Here is a 14,323-nt window from a genome sequence, read left to right as displayed (position 1 = left end):
TAGATGACCAAAAGGTACGTGTAAAGATGCTCAACATCTCTAATCATCAGGGAAATGCAAGTCAGAACTATGTACCTATGGTCAATTAATCTACAACAAAGGAGGCAAGAGTATATAATTGAGGAAAGACAGTCTCTTCGATAAATGGTGCTAGGAAAAGTGTAAAAAAAATGAAATTAGAACATTCTTTAACACCATACACAAAAATAAACTCAAAATGGATTAAAGACCTAAATGTAAGACTGAACACTATAAAACTCTTACAGGAAAACATAGGCAGAACACTCTGACATAAATCGCAGCAAGATCTTTTTTGATCCACCTACTAGAGTAATGGAAATGAAAACAAAAATAAACAAATGGGACCTAATTAAATTCAAAAGCTTTTGCACAGCAAAGGAAACCATAAACAAAATGAAAAGACAACCCAAAGAATGGGAGAAAATATTTGCAAACAATGTGACTGACAAGGGATTAGTCTCCAAAATTTACAAACAGCTCATGAGGCTCAATATCAAAAAAACCTCCAAACAACCCAATCCAAAAATCTGCAGAAAACCTAAATAGACATTTCTCCAAAGAATACATACAGCTGGCCAAGAGGCCCATGAAAAGATGCTCAACATCACGAATTATTAGAGCAATACAAATCAAAACTACAATAAGAAATCACCTCACACCAGTCAGTATGGCCATTATCAAAAAGTCTACAAGGAATAAATGCTGGAGAGGGTGTGAAGAAAAGGGAACCTTCCTACACTGCTGTTGGAAATGTAAATTGGTGCAGCCACTATGGAGAACAGTACGGAGGTTCCTTAAAAAACTAAAAATAGAGCTACCATGTTATCCAGCAATCCCACTCCTGGGGATATATCTGGAGAAAACCATACTTCGAAAAGATACATGCACCCCAGTGTTCACTGCAGCACTATTTACAATAGCCAAGAAATGGAAGCAACCGAATGTCCATCAACAAAAGAATGTATAAAGCAGATGTACATATATACAATGAAATGTTACTCAGCCATAAAAAAGAATGAAATAGTGCCATTTGCAGCAACATGGATGGACCTGGAGATTATCATAGTAAGTGAAGTAAGTCAGACAGAAAGACAAATATCATATGATATCACTTATAGTGGAATCTAAAAAATGATACAAATGAACTAATTTACAATACAGAAACAGACATACTTCAGGAATGAACTTATGGTTACTGGGGGGCGGTGGGGAAGCAGGGGCAGAGGGAGGGATAGACTGGGAGTTTGGGAATGACATGTACACACTGCTATATTTAAAATAACCAACAAGGACCTACTGTATAGCACAGGGAACTCTACTCAGTATTCTGTAATCACCTAAATGGGAAAAGAGCTTGAAAAGCAATAGATACATTTATATGTATAACTGAATCACTTTGCTGTGCATCTAAAACTAACACAATATTGTTAACTATACTCCAATATAAGATTAAAAACAAATAGATCGTTTGCTCAAGCTATTTTTTGTATCTTGGATGCCTTTGTTCTTATTTACTAGTTGAAATCCTCCATTTTTCTACCCTGGCTCAGTGATCTGTTCCCCAGTTCTTGGCCTATGTTAGGTCTTCTTTTATTCTGGAGCTCGGTCTATCAAATGACCTATCATTTACAATAGTTGGTCGTTCATGTCTGATCCTGTGGTAGGAAGAATGACAGCCCCCAAAGATGTCCATGTCCTAATCCCTGGAAGTTGTGAATGTTACCTTGTGTAGCCAAACTGACTTTGTAGATATGATTAAGGTTAAGGACCTTGAGATACAGAAATGATCCTGGTGAGTCCAATCTAATCATAAGAGTCCTTACAAGGAGAGAAACTTTGCTGGTTTTAAGCCAGTTTTCCCAGCTTTTTTCTTTCAGTCAGAGAGAGATGTGATGTGACTGAAGAAAGAGATGTGACTGAAGAAAGGTCAGAGAGATGTAAAGTTGCTGGCTTTGAAGACAGAGGAAGGGGGTCATGAACCAAGGAATGCAGGCAGCCTCTAGAAACTGGGAAAGGCAAGGAAACAGTTTCTTCCCTAGAGCCTCCAGAAAGGAAAAGATCTTGCCAACCTCTATATTTTAGCCCAGAGACTTGTCACCCTTCTGACCTTTTTTGTCATTTTGAGCCACGAAGTAATTTTTTGGTTAAGATAGCAATAGAAAACTAATACAATCTCAAAGTATGTGGATATTTTGAAGACTCCACGGAAGCTTTGTGACCTTGACTCCCAACACTTTGTCTGGCACATAAAAACTAATCAGAAAATGTTTAAAGAATAAATGAACCGGAGTTTCTCCCTCCTCATTCTGCAAGTCGCGGAATAAATCTGTAATCTGTCAGCATCACTCCCATAGCCCCTCCACCTCACCCAAGACAATTCCTTTCTCCATTCAGACACTTTGCTTTCCCTTCCCACCTTTATCACCTTTATCACCTTTATCACCTTTATCCTCAGTCAGTTGATCTTTATGATACGAGTACTATGGATTCTGGTTAGCCAACATATCTGAAAATGGACCCTGTCGATTAGTACTATGGAAGAAAAAATGTAAAATACACATTTTGAAAACTCTTGTGAAAGATAAAAACACTGATTCCCTCAGAAAACATAGTACATAGAGACAAGGAGACAAAGAAACTTCAGGTATCATTACAAATTGTCCTGACAAATTGTCCTGTTACCATTTTAACAATGTCTTGTTGTCTGTCTTGGACTCATTCATTCAATAAGTATTTGTTTATTACCTACAATGTATTAGGTATTGTGAAAGTTCTTTAAGTCAGCTAATCACAGCTTAGTTAACTGAATTTATTGCTTAGTGATTATTTATCAATCTTTTATTTTTAATGACTATACTATTGATTTAACCTATGAACGGTTAAACATATAGATGCCCAGGTACAGCCTCTCTATTTCTAATATTATAGATCCCTGGATGATGAACAATGTATTAATGGAGGGAAAGAAAAGAGCAAACTGAGCAAGCGGGGAAAAAGATAGAAAAAAATAACAAAAGCCAACCTTAATATTGAGTACTTACTCTGTGTCAAGTGTTATGTTAAATTCTTAAGATGTATTGTCTCATTTCATCCTCAAAACCCTCTGAAATTTTCCCTTCATTTTAAAGACAAAGAAAGTAAAACCCAGAGAGATAAGTAACTTGCCACTGATCAACAATTATTAAGATGGAGATGGGATCTGAACCTCGGCAAGCTGATTCCAGAGTCACAACCTACTCTTCCTCTGTAGTGGTAAGAAGACAGGACTGAAAGATGAGGATGATGGGAAGCTAAAGTTACCGTGCATCTCATTTTACTTATGCTTCTAGTCCATTGTGTTTCTTTTTTCAAATTAAACACTTGTTTGTAAACAGTTCAGAAGGGAACCCTGAAATACATCACACACTGGATTTAATCCCTAACATACTAAGAGTTCACACATGCCCCAAGACCACATGTTAGGCACTGAACACAGGGATAAAATGATGGTCCCAGGAGGAAGAGGAGAAGAAGATAAAGGAGCTCCTTTCTTTTACCAGGAGCTTCCAAATCTCAGTCCACTTTTCAACTAAGGTATTGTTGACACTGGATGAAAATTAAGAATAAAATTTACATTGGAATGTTTGCCTGTTTAGATAAACAGGTGCTCACAATAATGGTATCAGAGAGAAAAATCAGAGACCTGAAAAATCAGTGCAACATTTAGCTTCCAGAAGCCTTGGAGAGACAATCCTAAAGCATGGAAAACAAAGCTGTATTTCTATTAGACACGAATGTGTATTTAAGACTGGTCTATATTTCTATATAAATCTCCAGACACAGGAAAATGGGGTTATCAATGCCCTTGACACTACTGATAGACCATCCAAAGCTAAGGCGGATGATACTCAGGATTTTCTAGCTTATTATACTTTTAAAAAATATTCATGAATAAGACAGTTATTCAGAAAACAAAATAGCCAATGGGAATATACTGTACAGCACAGGGAACGCTACCTAACGCACTGTGGTAACCTAAATGGGAGGGCAGTTCAAAAGGGAGGGGATATCTACATGTGTATGGCTGATTCATTTGGTTGTGCAGTGGAGGCTAACACAACATTATAAAGCAACCATACTCCAATAAAAATTAATTAAATAGCCAGATTCAGAATCATATATTTTTCTCATGCTTCTGTGTCATATAACGACTGAAACCATCTCATTCATGAGAAAAGTTGACAAAAGTTGAAGATGAAATGATTCAGAAACAACCAGATCCTCTTGTATTAAAGAAAATCTAATGTGACTCACACTATAATCAATAAACTGACATTTGAAAACCTAACCTTCAGTTTTTGTTTTGATTAAAAAACGAGAGAGTCAGAAATTCTAGAGTGTAAATATGCTCCCGGTAACTTAAGAGTTGATCATTCTGAAGTCTTGATTGCCAGAGAAAACTTTTTCTTGATTTTCAGCAGAGCCCGAACTGGTATCCAAGAATAAACCTCAATATTGAACTGACCTTTTCAAAGTAGAAGCATTTGAAATAGATACCTGAACAATGCAAACTATAATCTTTTAAAGGTACAGTCTCCTGACAATCAAGAAAGAAACTAAGATCACAGTTCTGTCTTCTAAACAATATGCTATATGTGACTAGTCCTATCTATTTTTTTTGAACATATAACTTGACCCCACTTAGTTTTTTGTCCTTTATTTTTGTTTTGTTGTTTTTTTAACTGACCCACCATTTTGTTCCTGCTCAAGTCTTCTGCCACCTGAAAATTATGTTTTGAAAACTGTACTTCAGTCAATCATCCCCAAAATGAATCCCGAGCCTTTTTCTAATAATTTATTCTTCATGGTCCATCAGTGAGTTATAAAAATGAAATGACTGTTTGCACTGTGTTGTCATCTCCCTCACACCCCCCCCCCAAACTGAACAAAAAATACTTACAATGGTTCTTAGCCAGGAGCATTTTATCCCTTATTCACTAGTGGTAAATGAGTCAGATATGAGTTGGCCAGGAAAAGAGCTGCTTTACCCAAAATCTTAGTACAAAATGAGTCATCTCACTCCAAACACCAATATATTCTCCAAAATAACTGGCAAGAATTTCCTATAAAAAGAATCTTGCCTTCACCCTTTTCCATCCATTTAGTTCTCTGATTTTTCTAATTTTTCAATTTCCTGTGTACTTATAACAGTGCATTCATAACAAAGGCCTAAGAACATTTCTACCTCTTTACCTCATTGTGAAAGCCATCTTTCCTATACTGAGTTGGGGGACAATTCTGATAGCATTCCCCTTTAAAGAACAAATGCTCTGTGGCTTTTAAGGGTTCTCCCTGTCTGATTCTCTGTGATGAAATTCATGCATGGTTCAATAGAAATGCAAAAGCCAGTTCTAGAAGAATTTTTCTTTTCCTCTGCTGAAAAAGTGAGTTCAAAGCCACCAAAAATACTTCAAGCAAAACCATTTTCCTTCCCATAAGAAAAATCAATCAAAATAGATACAATCTGTCTAAAACTGATAAAGAAACATGAATCCAGGCCACAAGCTTCAACTGTTTCCCTGTACATCAAAACATTCCCATTCCCATTCTTTCTCTGCCATCAGATGAAGCTTAAAAATCACAGTGAACTGAAGCCAGGGTCAAGTCCCTATAGATGATCAGGAGTCAAGCACACTATGTACCTGAGGATAAACAAGCATGCTTATAGAGCCAATTCCTGCCAAAGTGCTGAGATTTTTATGTTATGTGGGGCTCACAACAGCACTTATTATTCTTTATTATTCTAAGCCCTGCAATTTAATGGGAAAAATTACTTACAATTCATTTCACTCAGGCTGGAATTTAGCTTCGTTTCTCTATACTAAATGAATTCTAAAGAATAGCTACGCTCCTTTTATATCCAACACTAACAGATGTTAGTTTCCTTAGTTTTACAGCCCTCAAATGACAGACAACTAACTGTATTTGGCCTTGGGAATAACTGCAACACCTTTGGATTATGAACTTGGTTTGGTTCTTAGCTGGGAACAGCAGGGGGTTAGTTCGTATTATCAAAGATGTAAAATAAGTTTACCCTTATGCTCCAGATGCCCATATGAAGATATCTTTTAATACAATATTGTACAACTTTTTTTTTTCCTACTGGTAATCTTCTTTTTAAGTGGTTATAGTTAGGAAAAACAATTGCATAAAAATGAAATCTCTTATTCAATGTATCTCCTGCTTTTGACCAAAGCAAGATGTTAAATCCATTAAACTCTGAACACCCAGTAAAAGCAAGAAAAACTAAAACTGTTCATATTTGTGCATTCTTGGGAAAATTGCCAACCTATGTACTAGTAGCAGGATCTGTGTAATTAATGGTGATGTTATTGACGGAGGGAGTTCGATTTCATTCTCAGAAGCAATTTAAAAGTGCAAGCTGGCAGAGCTTTAGTGCAAGCTCACCTATTCATTTTTAAATTGAAGAAATGTGACTTTGAAGTCATCCACAGAGAGCACCAGTGTCACTGTCTGTACATTTGGGGTGGTTTTGGTCATAGTAAAAAGAAATCCTGAATGTAGCACTGTCTGTTGAACAGCAAAATGTACAAATTGACAAACATTTCTTAATAGGAGAAGAAGCAAACTCAATCTTTGGTTATCTTTATGTTTTTTTTTTCTTTTCCTGAAAGCTCTTCATATGAAGACTAATTAAAATCAACTCCTTCTTATCATAAAGTAAAATAAAATCAGACCCACATCCACACATTCCTTTATACACACTCCCATCTTCTTGGAAGGTGACTTTCACCTTTATCGAGTAGTTGTACCTCACGGACAGTCATATAAGGCTACCCAACTGACAAGCCATACCTCCAGCTTCTGCTCTCCTTTTTCCCCTCTGTTATATCAGTAACTTCGAAATGATGAGAGAAAGAAAAAGAACATCTTGAAAAATAGAGATAACTAAGGAAAGAAGTTAAGCCCACAAGAAGCTTTCTCCATAATGATCTGTACTAAATTATCCAACGAGGACCATCTATCTCATCACTCTATTTCTCTGTGAACTGTAACAACATGCCCCACCTCTGTGTTTCTCATGAAGAATGAAACACATGAATTCCTGACAGCCGACAGCATGTGCTGTGGCATCTGTGGCTTCGCAGAAGTGGAAGTGGAGGAGACCGGAGAAGGAGAGCCTAGAGAGAGGCTCACAAACGCTAATGAGGAGCCTGGATGTTACTGACCCTGATGATTCCCCCCATGTTGCATTCATACCTGTTGTCTTCTCGAGCAAAGGGCTGTTCCACATCCACTGTCAGGGAGGCCAGGGCAGAAACGGTCTCCGTCTCCTCTTGCAACTGCGCCCCAGCCAGAGCGCAGCCCCTCGGCACACTCACCGTCCTTACCGACTTCCAGTACTTGCCTAAAAAACACAAAGACCCATGCATCATATGTTATAGGAATTTTAGTTCAACAGTGTTAATCAGAAACTTGTATAGGTCTAACTCAGAGTAATTGTTAGGTTAAAATTCACAATGTTATACACAGCTGTAATTTAATTTCTTAACTGTTATGATTAAGTGTTTTTCTCAATCTGGAATGCCAAGTTGTGAAGTGCTCATATTGCCAAGCCTGAGTCTCTCCCTTGCTCAGAAGTTAATAAAGTGAGGAATAATCCACAGTCTAATGAACTCACTATCAGACTGACAGCTGTCTCTGCAACTAGGTAAGCAAACTGTGGGCATCATGCCCTCTGGGTAATCCTCAAGAGACTGGGAGGTAGAAGTCTTATGGAGAAAGTGAATGAACCAGTAATGTTAAAAATTGCTACTTGAGCCATTAACTTTTTTTTTTTTTTTTAATGAGGTTGGAATATTAAAGGAAAAGAAAAGCCCAGAAATGCCAGCATGAATCGAATGGCAACTTTGCCAGAACAATCAGGTTTGTTAGTCCTGGATGTTCTTTCTTTCTCAACCCCGGGGTGTGTACTAGAACAATAATTGATTTAAAACCTTAATATATGCATTGGCTGATGTTGGAGCCCTTCCATAAGTTATACGGATCCAATTATACGGATGTTTCTTTTTTTGAGGCAGGGAAGGAGAATGAGAGGAAAATAGGAGGTAATTTCATGAGAACATGACAGTGGGATAAATAAGAAAGAGCAGAGTCAACAGCCTTTTTGCAGCCCCTAAGCTATTTTTTTGTGAAGTGTTGAATAGCCCCATATCAAAGCAGGAGAGTCTCCCTAGGTGCTGACATGACTCACCAGGTAAGCAGTATCTCGGCAGCCTGACCAGTTAAGAGGGAAGCTGGCACGCAAAGTAGCTTACTTCCACCCCACCCCCAAATTAAAATAAAGTTATGCTAGAGTAGAAAAGACAAATGGGTGAATACTGGATTGGGGAGTAAGATAACCCAGTTCTAGACCCAGCTCCGCCACTAACCATCCTATGCTGGCAGGGCTCTTCGGCACTTTATTTTTGCTTCTCAGAAACAGTGGGATGGCCTCAAATTCCTTCCAGCTATAAGTAACATTTCGTGATTGGCCTCTCCTTATCTTACTGCTTCACAAAGGAATGGATGTCATGTCATGTTAGGGGAGGAGACCCAGTCTCCCATCCACTCCCCATGTCGACAGAACCTTCTGGCATAGTTGTCTACTACTACTACTTTACTTGCTGTGATCACCTAGTCTGGCCAAAGTCAGAATCATAAAGCTTTTAATTTGGACCAAATGATACCAGTTCTAACTGAATGAACCCACAAAGTAACATTTTCTGAAAGCCAAGGCTGTGCCGGATGTTGAGGACACAAAGATGCTTCCCTGACACCAAGAAATGCATGGTCTAGTTAAGAAAGCCCTTTTAGTTAACAAACAATGACAATTCTGTATGGAGAAGGCCCATGTGATCCTAAGAGGAAATAAGAAGAACATATACTTTTGATGCCAAGAAGGCAAGAGAACACTTGCCAGAAAAAATAACACCTGACCAAGTATTTGAAAGACCATCAGAAGTTAGTCAAGCTGAAACAGAGGAAGATGGTGGTGATGAGGTATCCCTAGAAGAGGAAATAATGCACACAAATGTGCAGATACTCAAGTCTCTGTTGTTCACTGGGGTACAAAGTCCACTGCTAGGCACAAGTGGAATGTAAGCAGTATGGAATGTAATGCAAGAGACTGCTATGGTGTAGGCATGGGCTAATTAACACACAATCTTGAATAGCATGCCAGTGATCTTGGCTTTCAACCTGTGGGTGATGAGGGGCCATTTTAAACAGAAGAGGCAGAGAATCAGGTTTAAATTTTTCAAAGATCCTTCTGGAGAGATTACGGATGATGGATTAGTAGGTGGTGAGAGTGGTGGCAGGAAAACCAATTTCACCTCCTGGCAAACATCCAGGCAGGAAATGATTATGTCTAAACCAAAACTAAGTGACAGAATAGAAATGAAGAGATGGACTAAAGAGAGGTTTAGGAGGTGAGCAATGGAAATGCGTCTTGTCTTATTCTTTAATAGCCTCCTACCTCTCTCAGCTTTGAAAGATAATTCTGAATTGACAGTTCCACTCCAAGACCCTAATTTCTCTATATCACAATGTCATTATCATCTTACCCAAGTTGGAAATATCATATTCTATCTGTAAGTGCCTTCAGATATAATCAGTTTCACAAAGTATTATTATTGTTATTTTAGCACATGATATTCACAGAGCAGGTGATTCTAGAAGTCATCATTTCCTTTTTTTCTAGAGTGACTAATATCAGGCCTCTGACAAATAAACAACAGGTGGTTTTGTGGGTTAAATTATGTTACAAATTACAGGAAAGAGAAACTCATGTTACTGAGCTTCCAATATGTGCCAAGGACTGTGCTAGGTGTTTTCACATTTTAATTTTATTTACTCCTCATGACATTTATAATTTTATTTACTCCTCATGACAACTGTGTAGGCAGTGTTAGGTAATTTTTCTCTAAGGTCACATGGCTAAAAAGCAGAGGAGCTGAAATCCTCACCCAGGACTGCTTGACTCCGAAAATGTTTCTTCCTCTGTAATCGGCTGTCCTCCTTTATTTAGTCCTTCTCTACCACCCTCCCACTACCCCTAAAAATACAAAAATAGACTCAATATAGGAAAATCTGAACTTAAAAGAATTATGCACATGGCAAAACAATTATATATATATATATATTCTTCCCTTTACCAAAGAAATCGTCTTTGGTAACAACAAATTACCCTTGCTCCTTAGATATGTGACTCAGCTGATCTACCTTTTACTGACTTTATGGCATGGGTTTATTGCACCTAGTGAGACAACCATGTTGAGACTAGTTCTTTCTACTCTTCACTTCTCATTACCTTCATTTCTCATAGTCTATTGCAAGTACCTCGTTGCTTCACTGATGAAGCTATCATGAAACTGGAGACAAGTGCTCATTGAAGAGTATCCCTTTTTAAAGTGATGTGTTTCTCACCACCTAGCTGAAGGCACCATTAGGCACAGTGCTCTTTGAACCTGTGGAGCCTACCCCAAGTTTCTGAAGCCTGTAGTGTTGTCCATCACAGACTTGTATCGCTAGAGGTCCTATAGTCCACATGGATCACTTTCTTTAAGCCAGGTATCTAACTGAGAAGAGAATCAGAGGCCCGTTTCATGCAATTACAGCCAGGAGTTGCCCAGAGTCACCAGAATGTCTTTTGACCAAGCTACCCGTGCAGAATTTTTCTCTGAGTATTTCGGGCTCTAAAGGGAGCCCTGGGAGTCGAGATTTATAAATCGGGACCCCATCCTAGACCCAGAGAAATCATTTGGATCACTGGAGCACAGTGTCCACATTTATAAAATGATAGTGGTGGGACTGATGATAAGGAAAGGTCTCTTCCTGCTCTAATTCTCAATGATTGTTATTCTTCTGATGTCATATATCACTCTTGGATATTAGAATAAATTTGTTATGGCAGAAAATCTTAGTTTTCTGTGAGCCTATGAACACTTGAAGAGGCCAGTGGACAACTTACTTTTAGATAGTATGGCACATCTAGAATAACCAAGAGCTTCAATTTTCAAGAATTGTACTTCTTCCTCAAGAAACATCTTTACTCCTCAAACACAATCAGGACAGAAGGACAATCATTAATGAGAATCATTCAGCAGAATGACTGACAATGATTCTTCAAAGTTTAGCCTTTATGCCTGTGAGTGGTGAGACGGATTTTAAATAGCTGAGACCTTTTCAATAAAATTTAATGTGTATAAAATATCCTGCTAAGATTAAATGTTAGAAGTTGGTTTTTATCCAAATGTATGAGGTTCTTCACTCAGAAATAACCCAAAACTTTAAATTCAACATGGCTTTTAGCAAAGCCTATAAAAAACAAGGGAAATATTCTACATTAATAATGCATTTATAGGCCACTATCTCTATTTGTAAAGAAGAATAATTAAAATGGAAGTAGGTATAGCAAGACTGTGCAATATGCAGCCAATTCAAACCCTACAGTTTATGGGTTATATTTTCATGTGATGGGTATTTTTTTTTCCCCCTACAGAAACATATGTGCAAGAAAAATCCTATCTGTTGGCATGAGAATAATTAGACAAATGAAGTAAGGTGTACTGCCAGAGTTTTCAGGAGCTGCTATTCATAAAGTAGAATACTAGTAACAGCCACCACTGTGTTGCTCTCCTAAGGCAATAAAACTGGCAGAAGAGAGGGGTTTTCCATTAAACCTGGACACACACACTCCCTCTTTGATCATATCCTCTATCTTTATTCATTTTTCCCATTGCATAAATCTTCCCACTTCTCAGCACTTCTGGGGGGGAATTATTTGGCTTTCATTGTTCTGCATTTGTATTTTGTCTGTAGAGGTGAAGCAAAGAATGAATCTAAAAGGTAAAAACTAGATAACAGAATGCAGACAGTCAAGAGTTAGAAGTGGGGGACACAGATGGAGTGTCGCTGGGTCAGATAGGAGCCATGAAAGGACATGTTGCAGGTACTGTGTAATCAGACTTCAGCATAAACCGGGTTTTTCTTGATAATGATCAATTTGGAAAAAGAGGTACTTGTTGACACATGAAGGTCTGTGTTAGCAATAACCTATCCACCAAACGTTTTCCCAACCAAAGCCCTTTGAGACTCTGAAAACCTCCTGACCCCACAACCTCCCCCTTCCATCATCATTGGGAGCCTTGGAGTCACTTCTCAAATTTGTTCTTGCCGCTTGAATGATGTCCTCTTTTGTCATTACATACCATGTTCCCATAGGAAAAGAAGCTGGCGCTGACCGAAACTTCTTCCTATCCCTTCAACCTTAGAGATTATTAACACCTGTGGGACGTACAAGGGGCCTATGTTCATGGATTCTCCAGAGCTCAGAGCTTGTTAGCTCTTTTTAAAGAGAAATTCTTTTCTGCATTTTTCCTGTCTATTCTCATGCAATCTATCACCCACATTGCTATGACAGTCCTTCTAAAACACAAGTCTGGTAATTTTGCTCCCATTTCAGAATACTAAATCCTCAGAGAAGAGTAAATGCTCCCACTGGCAGCCCAGGAGTTTCACAGTGTGGTCTGTTTCAGGTTCATTAAGATATATTTCTGGAGCTTCCCTGGTGGCACACTGGTTAAGAATCTGCCTGCCCATGCAGGGGACACGGGTTCGAGTCCTGGTCCCGGAAGATGCCACATGCCACAGAGCAACTAAGCCCGTGTGCCACAACTACTGAGCCTGCGCTCTAGAGCCCGCAAGCCACAACTACTGATGCCCATGCGCCTAGAGCCTGTGCTCTGCAACAAGAGAAGCCACCGCAATGAGAAGCCCGCACACCGCAACAAAGAGTAGCCCCTGCTCGCTGCAACTAGAGAAAGCCCGCGTGCAGCAATGAAGACCCAACGCAGCTAAAACTAAATAAATAACTAAACAAATAAATATATTTTTAAAAAGGATGTATTTCTTAGCTAAATGGAGAACTTTCTTGGGATCCTAAGCACTGTATATATGCAAAAATAAAGATATATTGGAAACTGGTGTATAAATAGAGTGATAAGGTAATTTTTCATTCATGTTGGGGCAATTTTGAGGCGAAAATGGGGCTAAAAATAAAAATTATATGTTATAGAACTATTTACTTATTAGTTGACAAAGTATACTAGTGGGCCTATAAAATAGTACTATTCAAAAATTGTCACAACTAATTATTATTAATTCTAAAATATAGAAATAGCACAATTCATGTATGCCAAAGCATAGTAACCAACTTTCAAAATATTATCTAAACATTAGAAAATGACAAACAGTATTATGATTTTTGGTAAACGTTCACATGTTAATCAGTTTTGTGGTCATATATCTCACTGACAGAGTCATCACTGGTATTTTTCCGTTTCAACGTGGTCTGAATATTTTGGACTGTTTCATAAAATTGCCTGAAATCTTCAAAGCAGAATTTTAGAGTTAATAAATTTTAAATTGTGGCATCTTTAATTTACTCTTCTTGAGAGACTATAATATTTTTGGTTGACAAATACTGTCTCTACCAGTGCAGTGCGATCTGGTAAGCTCAGAGCAATATCTGCTAAATGTGAAATATTTTCACTTCCAATTTTCAAAATATTGAAATGAGTATTTCATACCAAATATTTTCATGACTACTGTCTTGTTCCTCCTTTCAGAATACTTTGGCAAATATTTTATGTAAGCTGAACTTATCAAAAAAGTTTTCTCCGTTTATAACTTCAAATTTTATTTACCAAATTTAGATGCTGCAAAATCATATGACTTCTTAAATTTCATTACATTCCAGAACAGAATATGTTTATCCAACTAAGAATAGTTTTTTGGTTTTTTTTTTTTTTTTTTTTGCGGTACGCCGGCCTCTCACTGTTGTGGCCTCTCCTGTTGCGGAGCACAGGCTCCGGACGTGCAGGCTCAGCGGCCATGGCTCACGGGCCCAGCCGCTCCGCGGCATGTGGGATCTTCCCGGACCGGGGCACGAACCCGTGTCCCCTGCGTCGGCAGGCGGACTCTCAACCACTGCGCCACCAGGGAAGCCCTGAGAATAGTTTTATCAATGATTCTATCAACAAATATATATCTTTGAAAGCCTAGTTACAGATTTTCAAAATAAAATCTTGTACATGGTTTGAGTTCTTATCCTTCAGTTTGTTCGTTTATTCCTTTGCTTTTGTAGGGATCAATTTAAATGTTTTCCTTTTTGCAAATACTATTTCTTGTAATTGCAGTCCTTTAAAAGTTCCAAAGGTTATATTTTTGCTTCATTTCATGACTATTTTTTTATCAGCTT

General features: G+C 38.2%; 1 protein-coding gene across 2 annotated transcripts in view; it reads right to left on the bottom strand.

Moving 5' to 3' along the window:
* Positions 1-14,323, bottom strand: part of HDAC9 (histone deacetylase 9) — a 577,220-nt gene that overhangs the window by 17,566 nt on the left and 545,331 nt on the right. For both annotated transcript variants that reach the window (XM_082662560.1, XM_082662561.1), the window contains one exon: positions 7,282-7,429. In XM_082662560.1, the coding sequence (XP_082518686.1) occupies positions 7,282-7,429 (148 nt within the window). The remainder of the gene's footprint in view (positions 1-7,281; positions 7,430-14,323) is intronic.

This window comes from Grampus griseus (genome assembly GCF_964374135.1).
Source record: "Grampus griseus genome assembly, chromosome: 9".
In the NCBI taxonomy this organism is placed as follows: Eukaryota; Metazoa; Chordata; class Mammalia; order Artiodactyla; family Delphinidae; genus Grampus; species Grampus griseus.
This window is presented reverse-complemented; position numbering and strand designations above follow the sequence as displayed.